General features: G+C 48.8%; 1 protein-coding gene across 10 annotated transcripts in view; it reads right to left on the reverse strand.

Annotated features, from left to right (window-relative positions):
* Agap1 (ArfGAP with GTPase domain, ankyrin repeat and PH domain 1) overlaps positions 1-26815 on the reverse strand; it is a 452310-nt gene that overhangs the window by 164054 nt on the left and 261441 nt on the right. For all 10 annotated transcript variants that reach the window (XM_040753059.1, XM_040753060.1, XM_040753061.1 and 7 more), the window contains one exon: positions 6078-6182. In XM_040753059.1, coding sequence (XP_040608993.1) covers positions 6078-6182 — 105 coding nt within the window. The remainder of the gene's footprint in view (positions 1-6077; positions 6183-26815) is intronic.

Here is a 26815-nt window from a genome sequence, read left to right on the forward strand (position 1 = left end):
AATACAGAGAAACCCTGTCTCGTAAAAACAAAACAAACAAACAAACAAACAAACAAACCAAAAAAAAAAAAAAAAAAAAGCAAACCCAGGCACCCTCCAGCTCTTCTCCATCAATCACATCCATACTTCACAGAACAGAGTCTGGATGAGGCTATGCCGTTTTCCTGTGGCTTAAAAGCATCACTGGGTGGATTCTTTTCCTATGGCCTCAGGAACTCTAGTCCTGCAGATTTAAAGGAAGGCCAAGCATGTGGGTGCACCCTGTGCCCACGCATCCATCCTCACCCCCACCATGCTCATTCCGCCATCCATTCCTCCACCATCCGCTCACCTCTACCTACCAGTCTACACATCCACACGCACACTAATCCATGTCCTTTCCCCTTACCTGCCCCCTACCCATTTATCCATCCCACCCTACCCACCTACCACTTTATCTACTCCATCCATTCCCTCTATGCACCCACCCATCCATCACCCGACAGACACCAGAGATATGCTGGCGGTGTTATCTACAAGGCTTCTGACCACAAGGTGCTCCCAGTCCTGTGCAAGAATTTGGTTTCGAAAAAGCCAAGAGAACAGAGAAACAAGCCCACGAAGCAGGATGAGGGCATGCCCGGAAGGGGGGCATTCCAACATGTCTGATGGAGGGCATGTCCAAGAGCTAGGGACAGAAGTCGATCCTAGCAGAGAGAACTTGTCCCTGAAGATGTGGAGGCAGAAGGACATGGTAGGGTAAGAAGCCGAGAGAAAGCTCAGAGGTGCCAGAGATAGGAGAAACCATATTTAGGAGCTGCCTCAAGGCAGTGAAGAGCCTGTGTGGTGTGGTGATGTCTGAAGGAACGACATGGAGGGAAACAGTAAAACAATGAGGATTCGTGGCGCGAGGAAAAAGCCAACACAGAAACGATGCTGTCCTCTGGATAGCTGACAGGCTGCAGACAAGCTTACAGCGGGCAGCTACTCTAAGCAGAGGGGCGATAAATGTGGACACTTCCTTGTCCCATGCAGCAAGGGCCACTGCATGGCTCTGGGAAGCAGAGAGAGAAACGGAAGGGACTAGGCCCAGGGTCTGACCCCAGAGATCTAGCTTAAAACAAAAAACAAACAAAAAACCAAAACAGGCCTCACCCCTTAGCAGCTCCACCTCTTCCCAATGGAGTCCCAGGACTGGAAACTACTCCCCTACAATGGCTTTTAGGGGACACTCAGCAGAGCATCAAATGTCACCTGTGGTGACAACATTCACATGTCAAGGACCTCGGACTCAGTCAGGCCATCACCAGGACACCAAAAGGCACGTGTTGCACAGAAAACACAGGTTTCTGCCATGTAACAATGAGTCCCTCCCAACACACAGGAAGTCCAGAAAAGCCATATGCTCCTTCTGCTTGCTGCCATGTACAGAAACACAAAAGAAGTATCAATCATGACATGGTCTGTCACTTAGAAACCCATTTGTGTCCCAAAATAGGTGGCTCAGACCGGATCACTACCAACTGCTGGCAGTAAGATTCCAACCTTCGATCTTCCATATCTGTAACATAACATTCTAATCAAACCGTGGTGGGCTCTTTGTATTGCAACAGTATTGAGACACTGCTGTGGTGTGTGTGTGTGTGTGTGTGTGTGTGTGTGTGTGTGTGTGTGTGTGTGTGACACTGCGTGTACACATTGTGGTCAAAGATCCGCATGGTGAGGTCTGGCACCCAGGCCGTCTTGGAGCCGGGACCCCACAAAGCCACACAACCCTGATATCCACACTCTGGGCAATGCTGCCCTGAACTGAGTGAAGCTTGTGAAAGCACAGGCCAGACAGATGGTGGTGAACAGCGCAGAGTCACTAGGTTCTTACTCATGGGAAGCCAGACGAAAAGTCACCAATCAAAAACTAAGTGACGCAAACTGAAGCAGTGTGTCACCAACATGACTCACTGACTATGCTCATGTCAGAGACACAGGAAGGCTAGCCATTTCCTGTAAAATGGCTTTCCACGTGGGAACAAGAGGAAGGTCTTCTGAACATGGGAACTTGCTATTGGGGCAGGAGCTTTTCTGATTTTTGCGTGGCGCTGGGACCACCGTGGAAGGGCTTGGAATGTAACTGCACCTCTGGCAGTGCGAGGTCCATGCTGGCAGATGTGAGATGCTGCAGGCAGGCCTCCTCCAACCCCACGTCTCCATGAGATGAATGGCCAGCATGCACCGCCTGTAGGGGGCGCTGTGAAAGGAGGTTCTTCCTAACACAGGTTTCTTCCCTGGGAAGACACCGTTCAGCAGCCCTACTTTTAGGAATCATATCAGATCACTTCCTGATGTGTCAGCCAAGTGGCTTCCAGTCAGATAGTGGAATCTGGAGCTATTAAAATCTGCGTTCTCATGACAATTTCCAGTGTCACTGACCACCGACTCAGAAAACACTGAACTCAAGGTTCACGGTACACGTAGCCATTCTTTCTACAACCTGAGAGCCTCAGCCACCCAATCGCTAATGGAGCTACAGAGTAAGAGAGGTCCATTCCAATTTTGTTTATCATGGAGAAAAAAGAGGATATACAAGGCTGACCTGGTTTCAAGAGGGAAAGAGGAGAAATGAATCTGAAAACGGGGAAAGCAAGTCATACACACCAGGCCCACCTGGTGCATAGAGAGGGCCGAGTGCAGCTGCCAGGCCCCTTACAAGGAAGACCGAGCTGGGCCTGACTGCTGTGTACTTTCTCACACAGAGCCCCACAATGTGATGCCCATGGTTTGCAGGGTTCATTCTTCCAGGCCCACTTAGGGAGCCCACCAGACAGAGCCGACTCCAAGAGCACAATCGCCAGCCATGCAAGCGGCTCTTCCCCCGACACAGAAGATGAATAGGTGGCCGTGCTGCGCTGCACAGCCCTGGGGCAGAGGTTCTTTCTCATTATCCCTCTGTTTTTTCCATCATGGTGCTCCCTACGGCTCACATCTAAGTCCACAGAGAGGGGACCTAAGGATCTCACATCACACTGCCCCGCGCCCACCCCAACAGGGCCAGCAATGAGCCTTAAATCCATGAGACCCTCAAATCAATCAATCTATCTATCTATCTATCTATCTATCTATCTATCTATCTATCTATCTATCTATCTATGTGTCTACCTACCTACCTACCTACCTACCTACCCCTCATGGCAGTTAAGTGCTCCAGACCTTGGGGGTCCTAGAGATGAGTGATTTAAATTTTTTTTAATTATTTCATTTCATGTGTATAGGTGTTTTGCTTGCATGTGTGTCTGTGTACCACAAATCCAAGGAAACCAAAAGAAGATTCTGGACCCCTAAACTGGAGTTAGAGATGGTTGTGAGCCACTTTGTGGGTGCTGGGAAATGAGTGAGGTCCTCTGGAAGAACAGCCAGTGCTCTTAAAGCTGAGCAATTTCCCAGCCCCAAGATGGGCATTATTATTACTACACGTAGAAACAGAGACTATAAAAGAGCCAGCCATTGTTTCAACAGCCCAGGGGCCAGCAGGGTTTAGAGTCAACAATCCATGGTGCCATCGGGCTCTCTCTTGGTTGCTTTAGTTTAAATGACTGGAGTTGTCAGGTCACAATCTCCAGTGCAGATAAAGCAGAGATCTAGCTTTGGGAACCACAAGAGTTAAAGTTCACCATCACTCCCTTCTGTGCCTCCGCCTTGCCTTCTGTCTCCATTTACAAAATAAGGAGGATCAGGGACTGCACCACCCAGGGCTGGGTCAGCTCCCAAGCCTTGGGGAAAACTAGGGGAGGTAGCAGAAAGAAGGGGCGGGCTACAGCTAAGATATCACGGGACAGGAGTAATTTCCTTCCATATATTCCATGGGGACAGAGGCAATATGGTGGGTATAGCCTGGGTTAAATATCGGCAGAAAGAAGGTGAACCACCAGTCAGATTTTACTTGTTACTGGTCACCAAGTCCCAGCTCTATTCTTTGAGGCATGTGAAGCACCAGCTGATGAGGCCTTTGGTCTGTGACAGGATTCGAGGAAGACAAGACCCAAGGCAGGGAGGGCAGCCTTCCTTGTAGGTTGGGCTGCTCTGGGATACGGAGGGCCTGGGAAGGCTCAGGGATGGAGTCTGAGAGGGAAAGAGCTGCAGAAACTCGAAGCCCTCAGCAGGGACATTCTGGAAAAGGCATGTGCCCTGTCACAGGTGGGTCTCCAGGAGCAGGCATTCTATCCTGCCATCAAGGACACTTGGAGAACCAAATGCATTCCCAAGATAAGCTAGACATAGAGCCACATAGTGTTTCGTCCAACAAAGGACATCTATCTACATCTGAATACAGCTAAACCTTTAAGAACATATGAAGACATCTCTCATATGTACCTTGTAAACACAGATGAGCTTGTGAGACAGACACACTCTCTCTCTCTCTCTCTCTCTCTCTCTCTCTCTCTCTCTCTCTCTCTCTCTCACACACACACACACCCTCAGGATGGGGTTACATATCAATATACCCACTGCCACACTAAAGACACCATAGGTTGGGGGGGGACTCACTCCATCACAGAATGTCCCTCTTAGTGTGACCCATCTCAGTCCTGTGCAGGACCTGCTTGCACCAGCCTGCACTTGGGCACATTCATCTAAGACAGGGTGTGTTTCACAGCCACATGTTGAGTACCTTCATCTCTCTGCTGACTATGGTAGTGGAAGTGACAGGGTGGCTGTGGGGGCTCTCATCCTGCTGCCCAGTAAGAACATCCTGCGTGGGACCACCGTAAGTCAGACGCTGCCTGTATACAGTCAGGTGTGGCAGGCACTGTCATTAGCACCGGAAGCTAGCCAGTGACGGGGACTGAAGCAGACGCTTTCTGGTGTGGTTCTGAAAGGTACAGCTTCTGCTCTAAGCCGAGGGGGAAGGGGGAGGATCACACCAGCAACAAACCACAGGAGGTACCATGTGTCACCAAGCCTGCCAGGGAAAAAAGGTGAGTGTCCTTGAGTGTGCAGGGGAAAGGCCCCTTGCCAAATGGTATTTGGGGAGAAAAATGTGCATATGGGTCCTAGAAATCTGACGATGGATGCTTAAGCGAGTAACGTCATGTAGACCCTACAGCCTGCCTGGGAGTCTGTCTTAGGGAGGCAGATAAGGACACAGATATCAGGAGAAAGTCCGCTCAGAGTTACTTATAATAATGGGGGAGGGAGTGTCAAAATTTCTGCCAAACGTCTTGTTTTTATTTTGTCCTGAGATGCTGTTGAAGTACTCAGACTACATCCATGCAGTGGGATAGTGGGATACTATATAAACATCAAAACCAGTACCATGCATTTGCAGTCAGGGAAAACTGCATGTGACCTATCATCAGCGAGGCGAGCAGGCTGTGGGATGTATTTGTGTCTGAGGAAGCACCAAATTCATGTGCACGGAGACACAGACATCCACACTGCCGGCATTCTCTGTCATGTGGAGCGCTTCCAACTTCCACTTGGCATGCTTATTTTTAACTCTTTGTTAATAACTGCAAGCTTGGTGGAGTGGCAAAATCCAGTGACTAATGGTGTAAGTTTAAACTCTCAGCCTCTGCAGGAGATCATGGAAGCACAATGAACAGTCCACCTTAGAAGCGCTTACTGGAGACAGAATGACCCGATTCCTGCCGAAACAAGACCGGGTCTGCTGTCACAGTCATAAGGAGACCATGAAGGCGACATCCTACAGAGAAGCAGCTTTCCCGCCTTCTGAGTTGGTGCCTGTGCTTGACCTCAGCATGAAACTGTGGCAAATGACATCTAGCCTGGCTTTACTCTTAGCCGCTCAGCGCTGGGATCAAATTCAGCTGTTGTAGCTTAGATTTTCACAGACACTCTCTTGGCTCGCACGGCTTACCCCACCTTGCTACTCTCCTTTCCAACTCTACTTTATATGCAACTGGCATTGTGATCCACTATGGACTTGAGAGCCCTAAATTAACAGATGGAGGGGGTGGGGAGCCTGAGGGACAGACTGCATTATATACAGCTCAGGGCAGTCTAATACCCCTGTCCTCTTCACACGGAGGCAGAGCGCTGGCCTTGACTCTGTCACAGCCTCTGCCCCATGGAGCTGTACTCACATGTAAACTGGGGTGGTAGGTCAGCACGCCGTTGTCGCACAGGGTGACATACTTCTTCTTCCACTCTTTGTTAAGTGACTTGCCACTTCTCTTCAGCAGCATGCCCTGTGGGGGAAGAGGGGACAGATGTAAGCAGAGAAATGGGTAGAAGACACAAAGGCATTCAGGAAAATAGAAACTTTCTTTTGGGTTTGCATTTTCAGAGAACATTATCCTTGTTTTTAGATTTAATTTGTTTTTTTTTTTTTTTGTTTTGCTTTTTCGTGTTCAACATTACATAGGTGACTTGGAAGTTGAACTTCACTATAGACTCTGAAGATCCACCATTATCAGCAGCTGCAGTGGACATCCTGGCTGTCTACCAAACTACTCAGAACTGAGCCACAGCCAGTAGAAGATGCCTAATGGAGAGACGCTTTAACTCTTTGCTTTTGTGGCACTGGGAACTGAATCATGGGCCTTACACATTTGAGGAAAGTATCCTATCAGCGAGCCCCCACCCCAGCCCTGGCCCCAGGGATAACAAATTAAAGACAGACCCCCCAGATCAATGATCTCACCTTATTTCTATAAACATGACAATTTCATGTTATAATTTCGTAACAGCATTTTAATTTATTCAAAGTGAAATTCAGTTCGCAAACTTTAGTAACAGCGTTAGGTGGGTGAGCTGTAATCCACGTCAATCGATTTTTAATGAAGTCCCATTAAGATCTCTGGAAAAGCTTTCAGAATTGGAAAACATATTCTGAAAGTCACATGTGGCCTTGCCTTCCCTGGATGGCTGCTTCGGATGTGTTCCTGATCTAAGTGCCAGTTCCCAGCAAACCTAGCATCTGTTCTCAAGCTTTCCTGGGCAAGGACAATGGATAGGCAATCCTGAGTAGGGGTCAGGCCAACACTCCAGCAGCCTTGCCTCCCCCCGCCCCAGTTGCAACTTTCATGCCAGGCTTGTCTACTCCTGTGCATTCCAATTCTGTCTATGTGCAGTAAGGAAACCTCTTGTCCATCAATAAATTGCCACAATTGTAATAATGGCTGAGAAGGTATGTACCTAACACTAGCTAATTCAGCCAGACTTAGGAAGCAGGAAGTCCCAAGTTCTCAACTACACCCTGTCTGCTTGGGGACACAGAGGCAACCTCCCTCCCCCGCCTCCCTGATCCTGCCCTCCTCCAGAGATCTCAGTATGGGAGAAAATCAGGTCAGTCTGCACACGACAGGAAGGAGCTCACATGTCAATCACCAACACTGCGAAAATACAGCTGTGTTTACTCGGAAGCAAGCTTCAAACCCCGGCGTGGGGATCTGGTCCATTGGTACTTGTTACTGGGAGATCCAAACCCACAAAGGAACCTTTGGAAGGCCACTGCTCTGCATGGTTTTATCATGTAAAAAAGCATGGGACCACAATTGACATGGGAAAATGTTTACACTGCACACCAAAGCAACAGAAGCTTCCCTGCTTGGTACAAATGGACATGTGATAGTGAGTCACCCCCACAGACACAATAATGAACCACATCCTTCAAGCCCTCACATCCCCTCCCCAAGGATGGCTACCATTCTTAACCCAGCAACACAAAGCCACACCCAAGTTCTCCAGTGGGCTCACATTTTCCCATCATCCACTTCAGATGGAATTTCAACAATACAGAGGGGTTGGGGGTCACAGCAATGTCACTAGAAGGTTAGGGCGGCTGCAGGCTTCAGAAGGCCGTGTCCCTTCCTGCTCAGGCAAGCGCCCGCAGATGGCTAACATGACTCCTTTGGGAGGCTCGTGGGCACTTTCATGAGCCAACCCTACACTCCTAATTATCCTTCCACCAGGGAAGGCTACAGAGAAAGAGGAGAAACTGGCCAGACTGGAGGCATGTGGAGAGGCACTCACAGTTATCTTGGGAACTAAAAAGGTGATCCATTTTTTAAAAAGACTATTTTTTGTTTAACATTCATTTATTTATTGTGTGCATGTACGCCACAAGGTGTAAATGTGTGTGTGTGTGTGTCTGAAGGATCAGAGGACGCTTGTGTGAGCATGTATGTGTGTGTCTGAAGGGTCAGAGGACAATTTGCAAGAACCAGTCCTGGATCTGGGGATTGCCTCGGGTCATCAGGCTTGGCAGCAAGAGCCTTTATTTGCTGAGCCATCTTGCTGGTTCCAGGCTAATCTATTTTGATGCTCTGGAAATAATATTACCAGGAAGGAAAACATGAATGTTGACAATCATGAATAAATTCTACTGCTCCTTGGCAGACACTCAGTTGGATTACCAAAACACAGTAAGAGTAGGTCAGCCTGAAGAACACCCACCTGTCCCAAGGCTACCTCTTTAAGCATGCCTGCCTTTGACTCCACTGACGTAATTATGTGTCTTTCCACCTCCGCCCTTCAATGTTATAAAAGCCTTCCTGTGGCCAGCAAGACCTTGAAGGTCTTCTTCTGTGGCCTAAGCACTGCCCAGCACCTGTCTTCCCTGAGCATTGACTCTCTTGCTCACCATCAACAACAGGCCAGAGACAGCAAAGCCAAGAAACACAAGGCTCCCTTGTAGACAAGACTCTGGGCCACACAGGCAAAGGCACGTGGAACCACAGTGAAGCCGCAGGCCTCCTATTCCTGCTGCCACACAGGACTGTGAATTCTGCAGTTCTCAGCTATAGTGAACAACCTGCATTCACCGCAAGAATCCTGAGCATCTCAGCCACAGCCTGAAACCACTGGTCTCCCCTTTCGGAAGCACAAACAAGGGCTGGTACCTGTGTTTACAGTGGGCACCTGTGAGAGGGGCTCCCTCCAGAGCAACATAAGATTACACACTGCAAACAAGGCACCAATTTCACAGCACTCCACACTTTACAGACTTTCTTCAGCTACCAAGAAATCCAAGCTTAGCCAAGGGACAGGACTGGGTAGAGCTTCCTTTTCAGGTTGGCCTGGGGAACACTGTCTGACACTCAAATTTCTACAGAATACAATGCATTCAAATTGGGCATCAGCAGAGGCCTATAATCTCACCACTAGGGTGGGAGAAGCAGCCAGATGTCTATGAGCTTGAGGCCAGCCTGGTATACATAGTGAGTTCTATGACAAGATTGTCTCAAAACCAAAACAAAACCAAAACAAAATAATCCCCCCCCCCCCAAAACCAAACCAAACCAAACCATGTGTTCAGAGTGAAAAAAAGCATGGCCCCAGTCTGACACCTACTATGTGGCTGGCCATCCGGGGGGCACCCCTGTGGCCACATCCTGACCCACACAGGGCTGTCACTCAAAGGTCTCACATACACGAGCCATTTGTGTTTTGAGTGTCCCTTGTCCTGGGGATTCTAAAATGTGAAATGGGTATGGGGAGTGTTTCCTAGGAGACACAGAAGCAGGGCAAGGTACAGTGAGGCCAGAAGTAGCCCAAATTACAAAACAGCCTGTAAACAAAGAGTGATCTCCTTAGCAGCTACATACAGAGGCTGGAGGAAGGCATGGGGTGGCTCCTTCTGCCTCAGGACCAAAATGCACCCCAGTCCAGGATTCTCTTGCAAAGCTCCAGTTTTCAACAAGTCCCTGTTTACCTTTTAGGTCCATGTAAATGACAGATATTCTCCTAAACTGTTTCCACTTTATAAAGCCATGTTCATTTGATGGGGTATAATTAGAGTCACCGATGAACCCTAAGGGAAGGCACCTAGCCATTACGTGATTAAAACATGTTTCTTTTTCTTGAGTCGTACACAGTGATAAACAGTCAGAAGTTAAACCATAAAGCTCTATATGTACTAGAAGGGTGTGGTGTGTCGTCCCCACTTGTGGTCTTCCAGGCTCTACTACGACATGGACTGGTCAGGGAGTCCTGTGACAGACAGAGCCTGTGGTGGGACAGACAACTCCATGCTCTGCCAGCCTGAATTCTCACCCATCCCCAACACCCAAGAAAACGGGAAACCATACAAACAGTTCATTTTAAACTTTCAGAGGACACAAAGCCACAGTCCCGACAGCCAGGAGATGACAGAGGCCAGAAGGCTCCTGGCTGTCTAGACATAGGCGGGCGGCTCCCGTCAGCGCGTGCAAATGGCCCTTATGATTCTAAGTCTCTTTGAATGGCTGTAACCTAGGGCAAAACTGCACGGCAGAATGTCAAGATGCATCCTTCGTCCATCTTTCAGATGCCAATCTGGTGCACGTGAAGACAACCCTTGCTTTAGACAGTCGTTGCCGGTCAGTACAGTCATCCATTTGGGAATGCTTCATTTCACACTCAGGGGGCTGCAGCATTTGTTTGGATGCTTAAGTTTCAGGGCAATACTGGGCTTCACTCAAAAGACAAGTTTGTTCACTGCATGTGTGACCATTAGTCTACGGAAAGCCAGAACAGGCAACCATTCGCCTGCAGAGAGCGAGTGAGCATTTGTACATTGTGTAAGTCCATCATCGCACACTGACTCTGTGCTCACTGAGACTTGCTTCAACCCACGGCACCCAAGGAACAGACACTGTCCCTGGAGATTTAACACTTGCCATTAAAGCCAGAGAGGGGGCTGGAGAGATGGCTCAGTAGTTAAGAGCAATTGCGTATTTTCCAGAGGACTCAAATTTAGCTCCAAGGGCCCACATGGGATGGCTCACAGTCTCCATAACTCTAACTCTGGAGGATCTGACCGCCTCTTCCGGCTTTTGTCAGCTCCTGTACTTGCATGCACATACCCATATATACATTCATGCATGGGCGTGCGTGTGTCCCCCCCCACTTTTTTCTTAAAGAATAAACCTTAATAATAATAATAATAATAATAATAATAATAATAAAGGACAGGGCAGCTCTAGCACTGGTGAGCTCTGTGTGACTCTGTCTTGTCCTCAACCATGATGTCATAAGAAATGACAAAATGACCTCTCTCTCAGATCAGTCCATTCCAGGGTAGATAATGTAAATTGGCATCTCATACCCTGTGTTTGGGAAACAAATACCTCATGGCACTGGTGTGGACCCAGTCGGCTGGGAAGTCAGCAGGACTCAGGAATGCTAGCAGAGCCTTGAGGAGAAGGACACAGCATTGGCTGAGGCTGGGCAACGGGGGGCAGGCCACAGGCCAGCCGAACCTTCAGTAAACGCACAGACCAAATGCCATGTAAAATTCCATGGCAATAAGATTTCCACACTGAATGCTGAAAGCACTGCCGGCCCCCACTATGGGGAGAAGAAAGGGGCCAAGTGACTTTCCAAGCAGAAGTAGGAAAGATATCCCTAAGTCCAGATACCAGTGTACCCATCACATAACAGTTCTTTGGAGCCAGGTCCTCCTGTAAGTGGAAACTTCTGGAGGAAGCCCTGGCCTCAGGGCTTGAATCAATGCAGACAAGGATGGGAGGTAAGACTGGCAATGAGTGAGGGTCTTCTGTAAGATGTAGCAGTCTGACCCTTTCTTGAGAACTTAGGAAAAATTTCAACACCCAGTCAGTTGCCATTTGTGTAGAGCTGAGACTAGACATGGCGGACAGGTTTCTGTGCCTTGGAATGGCCTATACCTTGATACAACAAAGGCTAACAAGAGGAAAAAAAAGATTGTACAATCTTGAACTGAAATGCTAGAAGGCTCAACATGAAGCCAGGTGTCTGGACACTGATTCCCAGGCACAGCAGGAAAGATGCCAGGTGAGATGGCCACACAGCAACTAGTACAGGACACTTCTTGAACAAGAGAAGAAACAAGGACCCTGGACTCCCTGTTCCCAGGGCAGGGTACATTAGAAGCAGTACCTAGTTGAGCCTTCAGAACTCCTGTGGGCCAGTTACTGCCATGTGTCTCTTGCTCTATTCCACCTGTTTAGGATGTAGGGATCTGTGGCAATTCTGTCTTTGCATTACTGCTACATCACATGGTCTATGGGTGTAATATTGCCCATCGCCCGAATCCCCTGCCTTAGACAGTGAGGACCACGGACTTCACCCAGCTGTGTCTGTGTAGAGGGGCACATCATGAACTTCCAGTCTGAAGCCCCAAAGACTTGAGACTCTGAGGATCCTGGGATAGGCTGTGGGAGGGTAGGCTGAAGCCAGAAAACGTCAAAGAAGACCTATAAACTCCATTCCCGGTGGTGTTCATCCCCCATATGATCCCTGGTTCAGTTTACCTAGTGGAATGTGGTGGGGAGCAATTGTGCTAGCTCTAACCTCAGCTTGCAAAAGCAGAAGAGCTCTAGTCTTCATGCCCCATGGGAGCCAAGACTGTCTTGCTACGGGCAGTGGGAAGGCGAGGCCCTGAGCCTCTGCTCCCTCCTTTGCTGATACTCTGCACATGTGAGTGAAGGACTTTGGCATTCCAGCCCCAGAGATACCTGTGGTGCACAGGACAGCCGCTGTCCCCAGAAACCAAGAATACCGATAACTAACAAGGATTTGGTTTCATTACCTAGCACCAGATAGCCAAAACGCCAGGCAGTGACAGAACTTGGCATCTGGGGTTTCCCCCATGGTACAGAGGCTTTGTTGCCTTCCTGGGAACCACTTCCCCATTAGACCACTTGTAAGGTTCCCACGGTTTCTATGTGTGTTTAGGAACTTTAAGGACGCTGTGACAGCTCGTATTATTCCTTGGAAGTGGCCAGTGTTGGTCTAATTGCTACACCTGATTCACTGATGCATCACAGAGACTGTGATTAAAATGATCTGCAACCAAGACATCAGGGTCCCAGGAAGGGGTGTCTTGCTCTTTGCTCAGGTACCCTCGGCTGCACAGGCGCAAAAGGCAGGGCTGCCTGCCACACTGCACTCGCTTTATTCGTCATGCGTATGTTTCTAGTCCCAAGAGGTCATTGAAAGCCAAAAGCAATGCTAAGTGTACAAGCTTTAAATAACTTACTAAGTTAATGTAATGAATGTAAGTGCGATCTGAAATCCATCACTCACTACTTGCTGCAGCCCCAAGCTGTGGTAAAACACCACTCATAAATTTATATTAAAACTCTGCTCGATAGCAATTATTTACCAACAAAGATTTATTGACTGCATTAGAGTCTGGGGGTCTTTCCCAGTCAAATCAGTCTTTGGGTCTCAGGGGCTGCATGGTGTTGGTCTCCGCTCAGAGAAGGACTGTTGAGACAAGTGGAACAGTTGATGGTTAGTCTCCGCTGAGGAGTAGAGCACCAGCCGAGACATGGCCACCCACGTGAAGATGGGATGATCAGACAGCTTGACCAGCTCCCGTCCCTTCCCTCCTGGTAACATGCCCTACCTGATTTAACATGTCTGGGCCACTGTGTGTCTGGTTTAAGAAAAACACATGTGAGACTTAGCAGGGACAGAAAGTGAGCTGCCCTGTATCTGAGAGAGCGCTGACATACTGTCCCCTAATCAAGTGTAAAAGGTAATTGTTTTCCAGAAATGTGGGCGCTTTCTACTTATTCAAAACAAGTGAGGTTTATTAGATGTGCTTACTATAGACCCAGTTGCTCAAAAGATTGGAGAGAGTGTCAAGGTGACACATGAGTCCCTGGGGCACACAATGGACTCTCAGAAAGAAATCAAAACCCAAACAAAGAGTGTGGTCTGTGTTCTGTGTGGTTCTAAAGCAAGCATGTGCCCTGTGTGAACTATTTTAGGAAAGTCTCATCACAGGCGCTACAGGTTCCTATCATTTTCTTCAATGTCTCGGAGAAGAGTGAGTTTCTTCAACAGACATCCTGAAGATCCGGCTGCCAATCACTAAAACTGTTGAGTTTACAATAGATCTTTTTATTCTAATTAAGATTTCCCTTAAACATTGTCAGTCAGCTTGCTATCACTATGACACATGAGGAATCAGTTAGTGAGGAGTGTTTATTTTAGCTTCTGGTTGCATGAATTTCATTCCAGGGTCTTTTGGCTCCACTGCTCGGAGCCTGAGGCAGTACAGCTCATCATAATGAGAGTTCACAGTAGCCTGTTCACCTCACGATGGCCAGGAAGCAAAGAAACACACAGGAATGAGTGGATGACTAGCTCTCACTCCAGGACATATAACCCAATGACCTAACTTACTCCATGTTTGTTTTTCTCACGGTTTCACCATCTCCTTATAGTGCCACAGGCTGGTGACCAAGCCTTCCAAACATGGGACTTGTGGAACACTTACACAACTTTGCTGTCAAAACAGCGACAAGTGGTGGGTGGATGGCATCCCATTGCTTGAAACCTAGCCAGCACAGGGGCTATGTTGAGGAGCATCGTATAACACGTTTAACTTGACCCTGCATCCGGACCAGAAGTGGGTCCACCCTATTTTACCTTCTCAATGTGTGAAGTCGACTCATGTGGTGACAGTATCTAAGTGTCCTATGCAAGGCATAGGAAATGAAGGTGCTCCACCTCTGGGGCGGGCTGAGGGGGCATAGGCATCACTTCTGTCAGCTAATCACTCTGGCACAGCTGGAGTCAGGGCTGATCTGAGCACTATGGAGTACTTTCATCCCGACCCAGATCAACCATAAGGCTTTCATAGCCCTTATCTGTTTGCATAGTAAGAAATTTAAGGGCTCTGTAACACCTCAAATTATCCCTCTTGTCTTACTGAGAAATGGCCAGGGTTGATCTAATTGGTGCACTTGAGTTACTGATGCATCAGGGAGACTGTGATTGTAATGATCCCCAACTAAACCCATCAGGGTCCCAGGCAGATGCTTGAATTTCGTTCAAGGACTGTCTTTGGTACAGTAGGGAACAGCAGTGCCTGTCACCGCAGTGTCATATGGGATCCTAAGTCTTGAATATTTTTGCATATGGGTATTTCATTTGCGTGTGTGTGTGTATATGATGAGTGTGCCTGGTGCCGCAGAAAGTCGGAAGAGGACACTGGATTCCCTAGAACTGGAGTTATGGTTATAAGCTACCATGTGGGGGTGGGGAGTCGAACTTGGGTCCTCTGTGAGAGCAACAAGTACTCTTAGCCACTGAGCTATCTCTCCAGTGCCCCATACAAAGTCATCTTAGCAGTGTCTCCCCCAACACACCACATTCTCACAAAGGGTACTGATGCTAATACTCTATAGGGCCATGGCTGTGACACGTCAGTCAGCGGACCCTATCTGACCTTTCGACTCTGCTTGTGAATACAGTTTAGTCAGAGCACAGTCCAACTCGCTATATCCTGTACAGAAGAGAGAAGCAATTCAGAATTGATATTTGTCTTTGTGTGTTGAGATAAAACTCTTACCAAAACCATCTCCGGAAAGGAGAGGATTTACTCCAGCTTTCAGGCTACGGCCAGTCCACCATCGAGGGAAGCCAGGGCAGAAACTCAGGCCTGAGTCTAGTGGCAGGAACTGAAGTAGAGACCATGGAGGAAGGCTGCTTACCGGCTTGCTCAGTTTTCTTTCTTAACCCCAGGACCACATGTTCAGGGAAGGTATTGCCCACTGTGGGCTGGGACCTCCTCCATCAAACATCAATCAAAGAGATGTTCCGCAGACTTGCCTACATGACAATCTGAAGGAAGCAGGTTTGGTTTTGTTTTCTTGTATTTTTGGTTGTGAGCCATCTCTCCAGCCTAGGAAGCATTTTCTCAATCCAAGTTCCCTTTCCCCAGAAATGTCTCAGTTTGTGTCAAATTAACAAGCACTGAACCAGCACAGCCCCACAAGCTGTGGTGCCTAACTCCCTTTCTGCTCTTTTCCAGAGAGGGCTGGCTGAGACCTGCTACAGGACAGCAAAGGATGGAAAGAGACCAGCAGCTAGCAAGTTCATAACTGAAAAACTCCGCCATTTCTCTTCTCACCTCTTCTCCGACTCCTAGCATCCTATCCGTCCCTTGGCTTCTACCTGGGGATGTGGGGGTCACAGGCTCTGGGCTTCACAGTTTCTGCTTAACACAAGCACAGACATGCCTTTAGCAGCAGCATCCACAGGGTTAGCTCTACCAACCTCCCAGTCTAGATGTGGGGGTCCTAACCCTCAGGTCCCCAGAATGCAAGTGCCAACAGGATCTCTGCACATGCAATGCTATCAAAGCAAGGCCACCATTTTGGGGAGGGGCTCTAACAAATATGACAAATGCCCCTATGAGAAGAGGGATGTGGGACATGAAGATGGCCACCTACAGACCAAGGGAGAGGCCTCAGGAGAAACCAGCATTTCCTATACCGTGACACCTGACCTTCAGCCTCCAGAACAGTCAGGAACATTTATGTAAGCCTAAGCCTGGGGGACCTCTAGATCTGCCTTCCAATGATCAGCACACAGTTACACACAGGCTGTGTGCAGTGCTCCAAGGCAGAAGACACGGTCAGCACCAGACATGGGAGGTGGCACACGTCTCTCACCACACACAACATACAGGCTGCATGTCCCTCCCACAGGAGCCACACTTGATGGTCTGCCTCAGGCGTAGCACTCCAGCCCACTCGACAAGACACATAGTATGTCTCCTTGTGGACTGGTGCTGCTTCCGGATCCCCATTTCAGATCCTCACAGGGTTAGGGTCAGACACACAGGGTGCAGGGAGAAGAGACATGTGGTACAGATGCCAGGACTACGGATTCACCATGGATCAAGACAGTTTGTCATCCAAAGTGTAACTGCTCTGAACCGGCCGAAGTCAGTCAATAACAGAGAAATCATTAGCTGTGTGCAGGAAAACAATCCCAATTACCTGGCATTTCCACATCCCCTGAGAGAAGAACTTTCAGAAGATCATTTACAAGGTGCTCGGGTGTACCTTTTGGTGGATGATGTCCAGCTGACATAAGCTCCACCCCCTTCTAAGTCAGTTCAACTTCCATCTAGTCTAGAGTGTTTCCATAGAAACAGCAGGGATGCCTCCAAAACTGTGCTCTCTCCCTTCCCTCTTTAAAGCAGGACCTGACATTGCACTAGCAGAGGCCTCTTCCCCAGCCTGCCCTGTACAGGGCCCAGGTGGGGGAGGGGATGCAGGGATTATTCTAGATCTTTAACTGGCTCCCTGGTGACCCCCTCCCTGTTCTGGTTAGTAATATTTCTGTCATTCTGCCAGGTTGTCGGGTACAAAGGGTTACACTTTAATTGAGCTGTCAGCATCTCCAACCATCCTGTAAAGCCCCGATTATGCACGGCGGGGTTAGTGACACACTGGTTATTGTGGATGCCCTATTTGCGAAACCCAAACCTGCACCACACACAGGTCAGATCACCCGCACGACCTTCCTGTCATTAGCCGCGTCTATTCCTACCTCACTGCTGAGAAAATCACACGGCATGGGCTTCAAAGCGCAGGCTGGGACTGGATTCGACCAGGAGCTAATCACCCACAAATCCAGCTCAAATGGCAACAATTGGCTAAACTGCTCCCCTCTCCAGAGCTCAGCAGTAATTTGGGATCATAAAGAAAAGAATTATTCAGCTAACTGCCCCGAAATGTGTGCTTTGTGACCGACACACTTCACATTTTAATAATGATGGACAGAGAATCCAATTTAGTACAGTCACCCAAATAACGAGACCAGGGACCAGGACCGCAGAGATGGGGTGGGGGTTGCTGTGCCCTCTCTCCTGAGAGAAAAAAACAAGCTGACCATCAGCCTTGTGGTATCAGGCTAGTTCACCTCAAATGTGGATGACAGGAGGGAGAGGGAGAGGGAGAGGGAGAGTGAGAGGGAGAGGGAATGAATCACCAGCAGAGAAACTATTATACAGTACAATGTAAAAGCCAGACCCTTAAGGAACCCCAAACCATGTCATCAGGAAGCTGCCCTTCCCCACCAGGCCTGGGATCCCTAACTTGGGCAGTAATGTTGCTGTTGGTTGTGTTGTTTTCCTCCCTTGTTCCACTGGTCCCCGATGGAATTTTCAGCGCCATGGATGCTGGCTTCTGCACTGGTTGTTGGGGGACATCCCTATGTGTTGCTCTTCTGTGTAAAGTGGCACAGGGGTACCAGGAACCCTTTATCACCTCCCTGCCTACCCACTCCTCTGGCCCTGACCACCCTGGAGGCCAGATCTACAAGCACAACCAGAGGCTCTTATGTTAGTCTGCAGATGCCCCCCCCCCATGCTACAGAAAATTACATTTAGTGCTCCTGTCCTGTTGGCCTAGGAAGCATGTGAATGCACCGGCCAGTCACGCACAAGGCTAGGGAGGGAGAGGCAAGCCCCTGGCTGGATGGCAGGAGTTTTGCAAAGATGCTAACGACGTAGCAACTGCAATGGCCGTGGCACAGCAGAGAGGAAGCCTGTGAAACCAACAACAAAATCCTGCTGCTGCTTTATTCCAGCCATGACCCCCGAACACCAGCAGCCCTGCAGGCATCACAGGCGCACAGCGACCGCCTATCGATTCCCGTGGGAACGGCTGAGTCTGCGAGCTTGGGCCCTACCTGTTAGGAGTCAAAAGCTAATGTGTCAGGTACGTCATGGAGTTGATTTTTATATCTGCATAATGCACTTAGTGTCTGCTACACAGGAGATGCGTCCTTTGTGCACAGCTCATGCTTTTAAATGTGTAATATTCTGAGAATACACCCTATGGGAGCCTTCTCTTTGTCTCTGCTCTAGTTCTGGGAATGTTGTCTGCCTGACCCTGGGGTGCTGCCACTCATGTCTTAGAGCCCATTGCTGTTCACAGCACACTCACCCCACAGGAGAGTCAACCTCCGCCACACTGTGTGTCTCACTGTGCTGGCCCAGAGGCAGTCCCTCGTCCCCTGCCCTGACGTAGGCTTTGCCTGAGCATGGCTGCGGAGTCTGTAGGGGAGTCTTAGGGACCTTCTCTGCTGCTGTGATAAAATACCCCGGGAAAAGCACCTCACAGGAAATGAAGGGTTTAGTCTGGCTCACAATTCAAGGTGCTGGTGTAACTGTTGGAAGTGACGGTGGTGGGAGTATGAGGCAAATGTCCACACTGCTGCCACAACCAGGAAGCAGAGAGTGATGATGGGGAGCTGCTGCTCAGCCCCCAATCTCCACTTGTATGGCCCAGGATCCCAGCCAAGGGAATGGTGCCACCCATAGTGGACAGACCTTCCCGCCTCAACAACCCTTCAACATTGTCCCCCAAAGGCATACCCGGAGTGTCATCTCCTGCCTCCCAGGTGATGCTAACATCCCTCAATCTGACAATAAACATTAACTATCATTCAAGTACTTGCAATACTCCTGAGCTGAGAGAGGGACCGCTCACTCCCTCCCAGACTGTCTCAGCTTAAAAACTCTTTACTGAAGATATCATACACTGCAATAATAGGGACGGAGCTGTGTGTTGGACTATACCAGACTGCAGAGGCTTAGCAGGACAAAGGTAACTGTACATATCAACTCCCGTGTTAGATGACATACCATCAGCATTAACTTCATTTCTTATTTTTTCTACTATAAAATCCCCATTAAGACCAGGTGGACTGTACACTTCTCTCCTCCATGCTGCTGTTCAAACAGCACCAGCCCAGTGGTTTGGCCTTCATTTCTAAGTCACTGGCTTTCTGGACAAGCCCATTCATACCCTGACAATTCTGTATACTTAAAGCCTTGCAAATAAATATTAAGTGCTTAATGAATGACTGAAGACTTACAAACACTGCCATGAGTGGGGGACCAAACAATGAGGTCGGGGTATAAGAGCAGTGGGAAAGAAAGGTCCAACTCACCCTGTCTGTGGGCTCCACACACTACAGCAATAAACACATGAACTCACACCCATGTGCACACACACCCCTCCCTGGAACTCAGGCAAAGTAGAGAAGTGCCAGCACACATACATCCTGCAAATCACACATGTGAGGGTACAGCCTACAGCTAATCCAGGGAAACTTGCAGGGGCCTCATCTCTACCAAGCATCACTATGAGAACCTGGATGTCCTGTCTAGAAGGCTGTCATACAACAAATTGATATTGCTGTGGGCATGGAACATGGTTCCTTATGAAGAAACAAACTTCCATGGTGCCTGAAACACCTAAATGATGGAGACACATCTGGACGAAACAGCCAGAAGCCATCCAAAATACACATGGAAGAAGACACAGGCTTAGATTTCACTCCAAGTCCTCAGATGCCCACCAATGGTCAAGAAGGAGGGTGAGGTCACACCAAACAAGTCCCTGGCACATCACACTTTTTAAAATGGACTGGAATGGCCCTTCTTGAGAAGACGATTGTTAATCAGGGCTGCATGATGAACAATTGCAAACCTTGCGTCAGCAAGTTAAAAATGGCCTTATTGTTTCTGTGTGAGCATCACTTAGTACATGCTATATGTAGAGACTGCATTTCACGCCCCATTTGATGTAACATATTAGTGGATTCAGTCATCAAGGAGCAAGCGTCCCCTCGCCCAGCTCAGATATTGTGAGGGCGTGGGAGGGGCTCCTGGGTGGAAAAAGAGCAGAGCTTGGTGGGTCCCTGGCTGTGCACGAGCAGATATTTGGGCCTCCTCACTCTGTGGGCCTGTCAACAGTGTTAAGTAATTGCATGTCAACACTGCTGCAGCAAGTCTCAGCAAATCCTGATTCTGCAAACATACTTACTAATTGAACCATTATTTGGTGTGTTGTTCTTCATCTAATTTATTTGAGATCGCTCAAAATGGACCACTGCATAGCACAGCCTTCTTGCAATTATTTGACTTAGTTCACTTCGGCATGAGAAATGTCAGAAATCTTTATCAGGAGAAACGGAGTATACAAGGCCACAGGTCTCTACCATGAATCACAGTCTGCTAAGCGCTGGGCTGAGGAGGAGACAAAAGAGCAGACCATTTCCCTGGCAATATCCTGTTTGACTTAATGGTATTATCCTATATACTATTACCAGAGTGTCTACCTGGACCTGGGACCAGAAGATTCAAAGGAAAAAAGGTGTTAGAGACCTGTATGGCTACAGGAATGCAGCCTACACATCATGGATGCACAACCCACCTGATAAGACAGTTACTTAACAACTCCTGACGTCAACTCATTCAGGAAGAAGCGGGAGAGAAACAGAGGTACTCCGAGAATAACCTATTGAGGGAGCTTGCAATTCTGTTTTCCTTTTGACCTTGACTGACAGGATGCTCAGCTGAGCCACACTTTAAATGACCAGGTGTGGATATTCTGGTATAATGCCCTTTCAGTTATTTAATACTGTTTTAATAAGAATCTGAGTGCCTTTCTGGGGGGGGGGAGCAGGAAGATGAAGGTGCAGACCTAAGGACTGCTTTATCACTGCTGAGGACCTAAGCTAGGCAGGCAGGTGGTGTGGGAGGGGAGGGGACTGTGGGTTGTTGAGCCCAGCCTGGTGCCTTCTCAGGAGACCTGCATATAAGTGGCAGGCCAGTGGAGGGTACAGCATCAGGCAAGGACTGGGCTGTCCCAGAACCCAAGCCACTGCTCCTCGGTATCACAAGGCGCTGGTCTGAGCATCATGTCACGTGGCATCGGTCTTTTGAATCGCGTGTGGTGCTGGGAAGGGTGGGTGGTAGCTCCTCAGACAATAGCTCAGAACTTATTCACCAAAGCTTGCTATTTTTTTGTTCCTTCAAAGGTTGAAGTTTGTTCTGCAGATAAAAGCAATGCCTTTGGGGAAATAACTCTAAGGTTTTCCTTCTTGACAAATGGAAGTGGCTCTGAGAATCAAGTCACCATTGTGTGGGGTTCGGTCAACTGTGGAAATAACAGGAAGGCAGGGGAAAGACAGAACTTTTTAAAGAAACAGCTCGTGAGAGAAAAAAAAGAGAGGGAAACCAAAAAACAGGCAGTTAAGACAGCCGATGCCAATTAGTCCTCCCTATCTGGACACGGATAGACCCAAAATAGTAGCCAGTTTGCAGAGGTGAGGTGTCTCCGCTCTGGACAGGGTGGGAACAAAGACAAGGTCTGCACATTTTAGGCCATGGCTCCAATGTGGCTGGGAAGAGTTCTTTTCTCCAGCCACAGACCTGTTCTTTGGCCTCAGCAAACACTTCCTCCTATTTCGCTTCTTTTAAAACTTCCCATGGGTGGAGAGAAAGTTAATAAAAGAAACAATATGTATTTAAGGGAGAGAGAGAGAGAGAGAGAAAAAAAAGCTAGGTGCCCAGAGTACGGCTAATGGAATTTGATGCTGGCTTTAATTTTAATGAAGAAAGTTGCCAGTAGCAACAGAACTGTCAACCGCCGCCGAGCGCCATTAATAAAGATCCAGACAACATTAGTGCCCGGCTCCAGTACAAAAGGTTCCCCTCGCTTCATGCTGTGCTAAATTGGCTGCCCAATTTTTCTTAAGTGTCCATTCTATTTAGAAGACAATTTATTAATTTTTGCCATTCATTGTCAGTTGACAGGCCATCATTTTGTAGCCCGAATTTTAGATGAAAACTAATTGAAAAGACTGGCAGTATTTATGAGGGGTATTATTTGTCAATTACAGCTGCAAATACTCCTTGCTCCCACCAACTTTGATGCCCCTGTCCTCTGGATGAGGGCACTGTGACTGCTGGCATTAAAATATGAGCTGGTCTCGCCCAGCTCATCAATTTCATAGGCGTGGAGGAAGAGCACCTTTTCTGTTCTGGGGAGGCTTCACGTTGGAAGGAGACACTGAATCTGTGACAGAGTGAGTCTACATTACGTAACAGTGATAACCAGGCATAAAACCACATTCCCTGTGAACCGATTCACACCCGCTGCTGTCTTCATTCCCGCACTGCTGTCAGAGTAGCCCCTCAAGATGTCTGTAGCCCAAACTATGTAGTTCTGGAATGATTTCTGCCCTCAACTCCTGTCTTAAATAAACTCAAGCAGGGATGCACACAGGTGCACTTAGATATATATCTTCCTGCACACTCGGGGCTGTATGCGTCAACCCGCCAAGATGAAACCGTGATGCCTTGTATAAGAACAATATGCCTTACCTTTTCAGAGGAAAGCATTTCTCATCAGTAAAAAGTCCTCAGAACATTCCGACTACAGGATTTAACACGTTTATTTCCTCAGAAAATGTTAAGGGGCTAGTGAGACGGCTTAGTAAGTATGGGTATTTGCAGCTCAAGGCTGATGACCTGAGTTTGAGCTCTAGAGCCCACATAATGGTAGAAGCAAAAAAAAAAAAAAAAAAAAAAAAAAAGGAACAAACCCCCCACAAGTCTGCATCTCTCTCTCTCTTCCTCCCCACCCCCTCACACACAAAATAATACTAACTGAAAAATAAAAATGTTATAGTGTACTTTTTTATATTTTTTAATGAGTGCTACTATAACCCCAATAAATGCAACATCATTATCAACCAAAGAAAGATCTAATGCATTGCAATCATATGTGAACAACTTAACTTCCCTTCCCTGCCATTGATGAGATCTGGTAAGGATTGCTATGCAGCCTGCATGATGTTCAATTTTCATTTACACAAAGTTAAAGGTCACAGCTATTAAGAAGCATGTTTCCCAAAGGAGAAAAAGAAGCCGAGTGAGGGACGGTTGCTCCACCACCAGGCCGGAGGCAGAGGATGAAATTCCCTAAGGTCATTAGGGCAGTGGTGTTGAATGTAGCTACAGGCACCCAATGTAGCTGGCTGGTCTCAGAGGAACCCTCCCCCCACTCCTACCCTGCGCTTTGTCCCTGCTCACCACTTTCAGGGACTCAAAGCTGCTTTCCTTACTTGACTTGACCTTGAATGTTGAAAAAACACACCAAGGTGTGCTGCTGTGTCACTTATGTTGGTCATGCACATGGAGAAATGGGTGGTGTGTGTGTGTGTGTGTGTGTGTGCACGCGCGTGAGCGTGCGTGCGTGTGCACACCATCCTTCAATCCCCTACTGACGTCAGTGGAGATGCTCGGGCCTCCAAGTTTTTTCAGAAGTGTGGGAAGAGAATGAAACAGGAGCAGATGTGCATTTACAGCATAAGAATTCAAAGTAGAGGGCCACAAGTCCATGGGGAAAACGACTGATATGTTCTTTATATTTCCAACTCTATTTCACATTTAAAACAACTCATCTTTTATGACTTGGAAGCATGCCGATAGTTCTAGAACTGTGATCTGAAAAATGACAAACCTGTATTTGAACAACTATGTTGAAATAATTGTGGTGGTATTTAAATGTAGTATAGCAACTGGAACTTAAAACTTTACTTGGTATTTAGTCCTGCACACATCTGACAGTGATTGGTTTTGAACTGCTATACACTAAAGTCTCTGGACAACTGATACTGAGCGACCCTGCTTCTCTGCTGCTGGCCACCAGGGGCAGTAGATCCCCCATCAGCAGCACATTGCTCAACACCTACTGTTAGTGTCTTCCAAGTCAAGCGACCACTGTCTCTGGAAGTTCAGTTGTGCCCACCCGTGCAACAAGCTGTTTGCTGATGGTTTACACTCCTTCGTAGACAGACAGAGTAGGGGAGGAGATTCTCACTGCTCACTACCACCTGGCACTTTGCACTTAGCCTGAGAGAGAGGCTGGAGTGTGGGGAGGCCTATGACTGGAGAGGAGAGCCCACACCCCTATTGGCAACCCCTTACTTACTCTCTGTGAGGAAGCTCAGTGAACTCATTGGTTGTGTGGAGTGAACTTGGTGGAACTGTGCCTCAGCTTGTGACTCACCCCACTCCGGGAGGAAATTTTAATATCAGTTATCACATTAACAAAACGATCATCTTCTAGTTTTCCTTTGTCTTTGCAAAAGGGTTGACCAGTACTTTCTATTATGAAATGATGTGGACGTTACTTTGGAAGTGACCAGGGTAGAGAGCAGAGGTCCCTCTGAAGTGTCCTGCCTCTGTGACCACAGTGAAAGGGAGAATGACCATATGTCTGTGCCATGTCAGTGGAAGCTACTGAGACTGTCCAGGGTGCTTGGCAGGACACCGCTCTGTGAAGCATGATGTAAGGAACGCTTCCTGGAGTTTCCTCCATTGACTCAGATAGGAGAATCAGGGATGGGAGGACCCAGGGGAGATCAGGGAGGACCCGACAGTTCAGCACTGTACCTGTGATGGTTTGTTAACATGACTGGATCTTGCCTCACCTGAGAAACAAGCTTCTGAGCCAGTCTGTGTGGGGCGTTCCTGAAAGGCTTACCTAAAGGGCAAGCTTCCCCCAGAGTAGGTCACTCCATCCCCTGCAACGGCCTGGATGAAAGACGACAAGGGAAACAGCGCTGCCTGCCCCTATCTCTCGCTGGTGGGACTCACTGCTGCCCTGCAGTCAAGCCTTTACTGATACAAGAATCCAGCTTCTTTGGCCTTCAAACATGGACTGCAACCAGAGACTCTCCAGGAACCCTCTAGGTCTCCAGTGTCAGCGCAGGACCATAGAGGCATCCCGCCTCATGGACTGGAACCAGAGACTCTCCAGGAACCCTCTAGGTCTCCAGTGCCAGCGCAGGACCATAGAGGCATCCCGCCTCATGGACTGGAACCAGAGACTCTCCAGGAACCCTCTAGGTCTCCAGTGCCAGCGCAGGACCATAGAGGCATCCCGCCTCATGGACTGGAACCAGAGACTCTCCAGGAACCCTCTAGGTCTCCAGTGCCAGCGCAGGACCATAGAGGCATCCCACCTCATGGACTGGAACCAGAGACTCTCCAGGAACCCTCTAGGTCTCCAGTGCCAGCGCAGGACCATAGAGGCATCCCGCCTCATGGACTGGAACCAGAGACTCTCCAGGAACCCTCTAGGTCTCCAGTGTCAGCGCAGGACCATAGAGACATCCCGCCTCATGGACTGGAACCAGAGACTCTCCAGGAACCCTCTAGGTCTCCAGTGCCAGCGCAGGACCATAGAGGCATCCCGCCTCATGGACTGGAACCAGAGACTCTCCAGGAACCCTCTAGGTCTCCAGTGCCAGCGCAGGACCATAGAGGCATCCCGCCTCATGGACTGGAACCAGAGACTCTCCAGGAACCCTCTAGGTCTCCAGTGCCAGCGCAGGACCATAGAGGCATCCCGCCTCATGGACTGGAACCAGAGACTCTCCAGGAACCCTCTAGGTCTCCAGTGTCAGCGCAGGACCATAGAGACATCCCGCCTCATGGACTGGAACCAGAGACTCTCCAGGAACCCTCTAGGTCTCCAGTGCCAGCGCAGGACCATAGAGGCATCCCGCCTCATGGACTGGAACCAGAGACTCTCCAGGAACCCTCTAGGTCTCCAGTGCCAGCGCAGGACCATAGAGGCATCCCGCCTCATGGACTGGAACCAGAGACTCTCCAGGAACCCTCTAGGTCTCCAGTGCCAGCGCAGGACCATAGAGGCATCCCGCCTCATGGACTGGAACCAGAGACTCTCCAGGAACCCTCTAGGTCTCCAGTGCCAGCGCAGGACCATAGAGGCATCCCGCCTCATGGACTGGAACCAGAGACTCTCCAGGAACCCTCTAGGTCTCCAGTGCCAGCGCAGGACCATAGAGGCATCCCACCTCATGGACTGGAACCAGAGACTCTCCAGGAACCCTCTAGGTCTCCAGTGCCAGCGCAGGACCATAGAGGCATCCCGCCTCATGGACTGGAACCAGAGACTCTCCAGGAACCCTCTAGGTCTCCAGTGTCAGCGCAGGACCATAGAGACATCCCGCCTCATGGACTGGAACCAGAGACTCTCCAGGAACCCTCTAGGTCTCCAGTGTCAGCGCAGGACCATAGAGGCATCCCGCCTCATGGACTGGGCAGCCACTGGGTTCTCTAGCCTGCCGACAGCCATTGCTAGACAACTCAGCCCTCTCTGTATGGGCCAGTCTAGGTTCTCTTTGTTCTGTTTATTGGTTTTGTTCTAGAGTATTCGACTAATACAACACCCCACCTGTGTGAAGCCAATGACAAGAGGCTTGGCGAGAATAAGAG

This window comes from Mesocricetus auratus, unplaced genomic scaffold (genome assembly GCF_017639785.1).
Source record: "Mesocricetus auratus isolate SY011 unplaced genomic scaffold, BCM_Maur_2.0 Super-Scaffold_100010, whole genome shotgun sequence".
Classification (NCBI taxonomy): domain Eukaryota; kingdom Metazoa; phylum Chordata; class Mammalia; order Rodentia; family Cricetidae; genus Mesocricetus; species Mesocricetus auratus.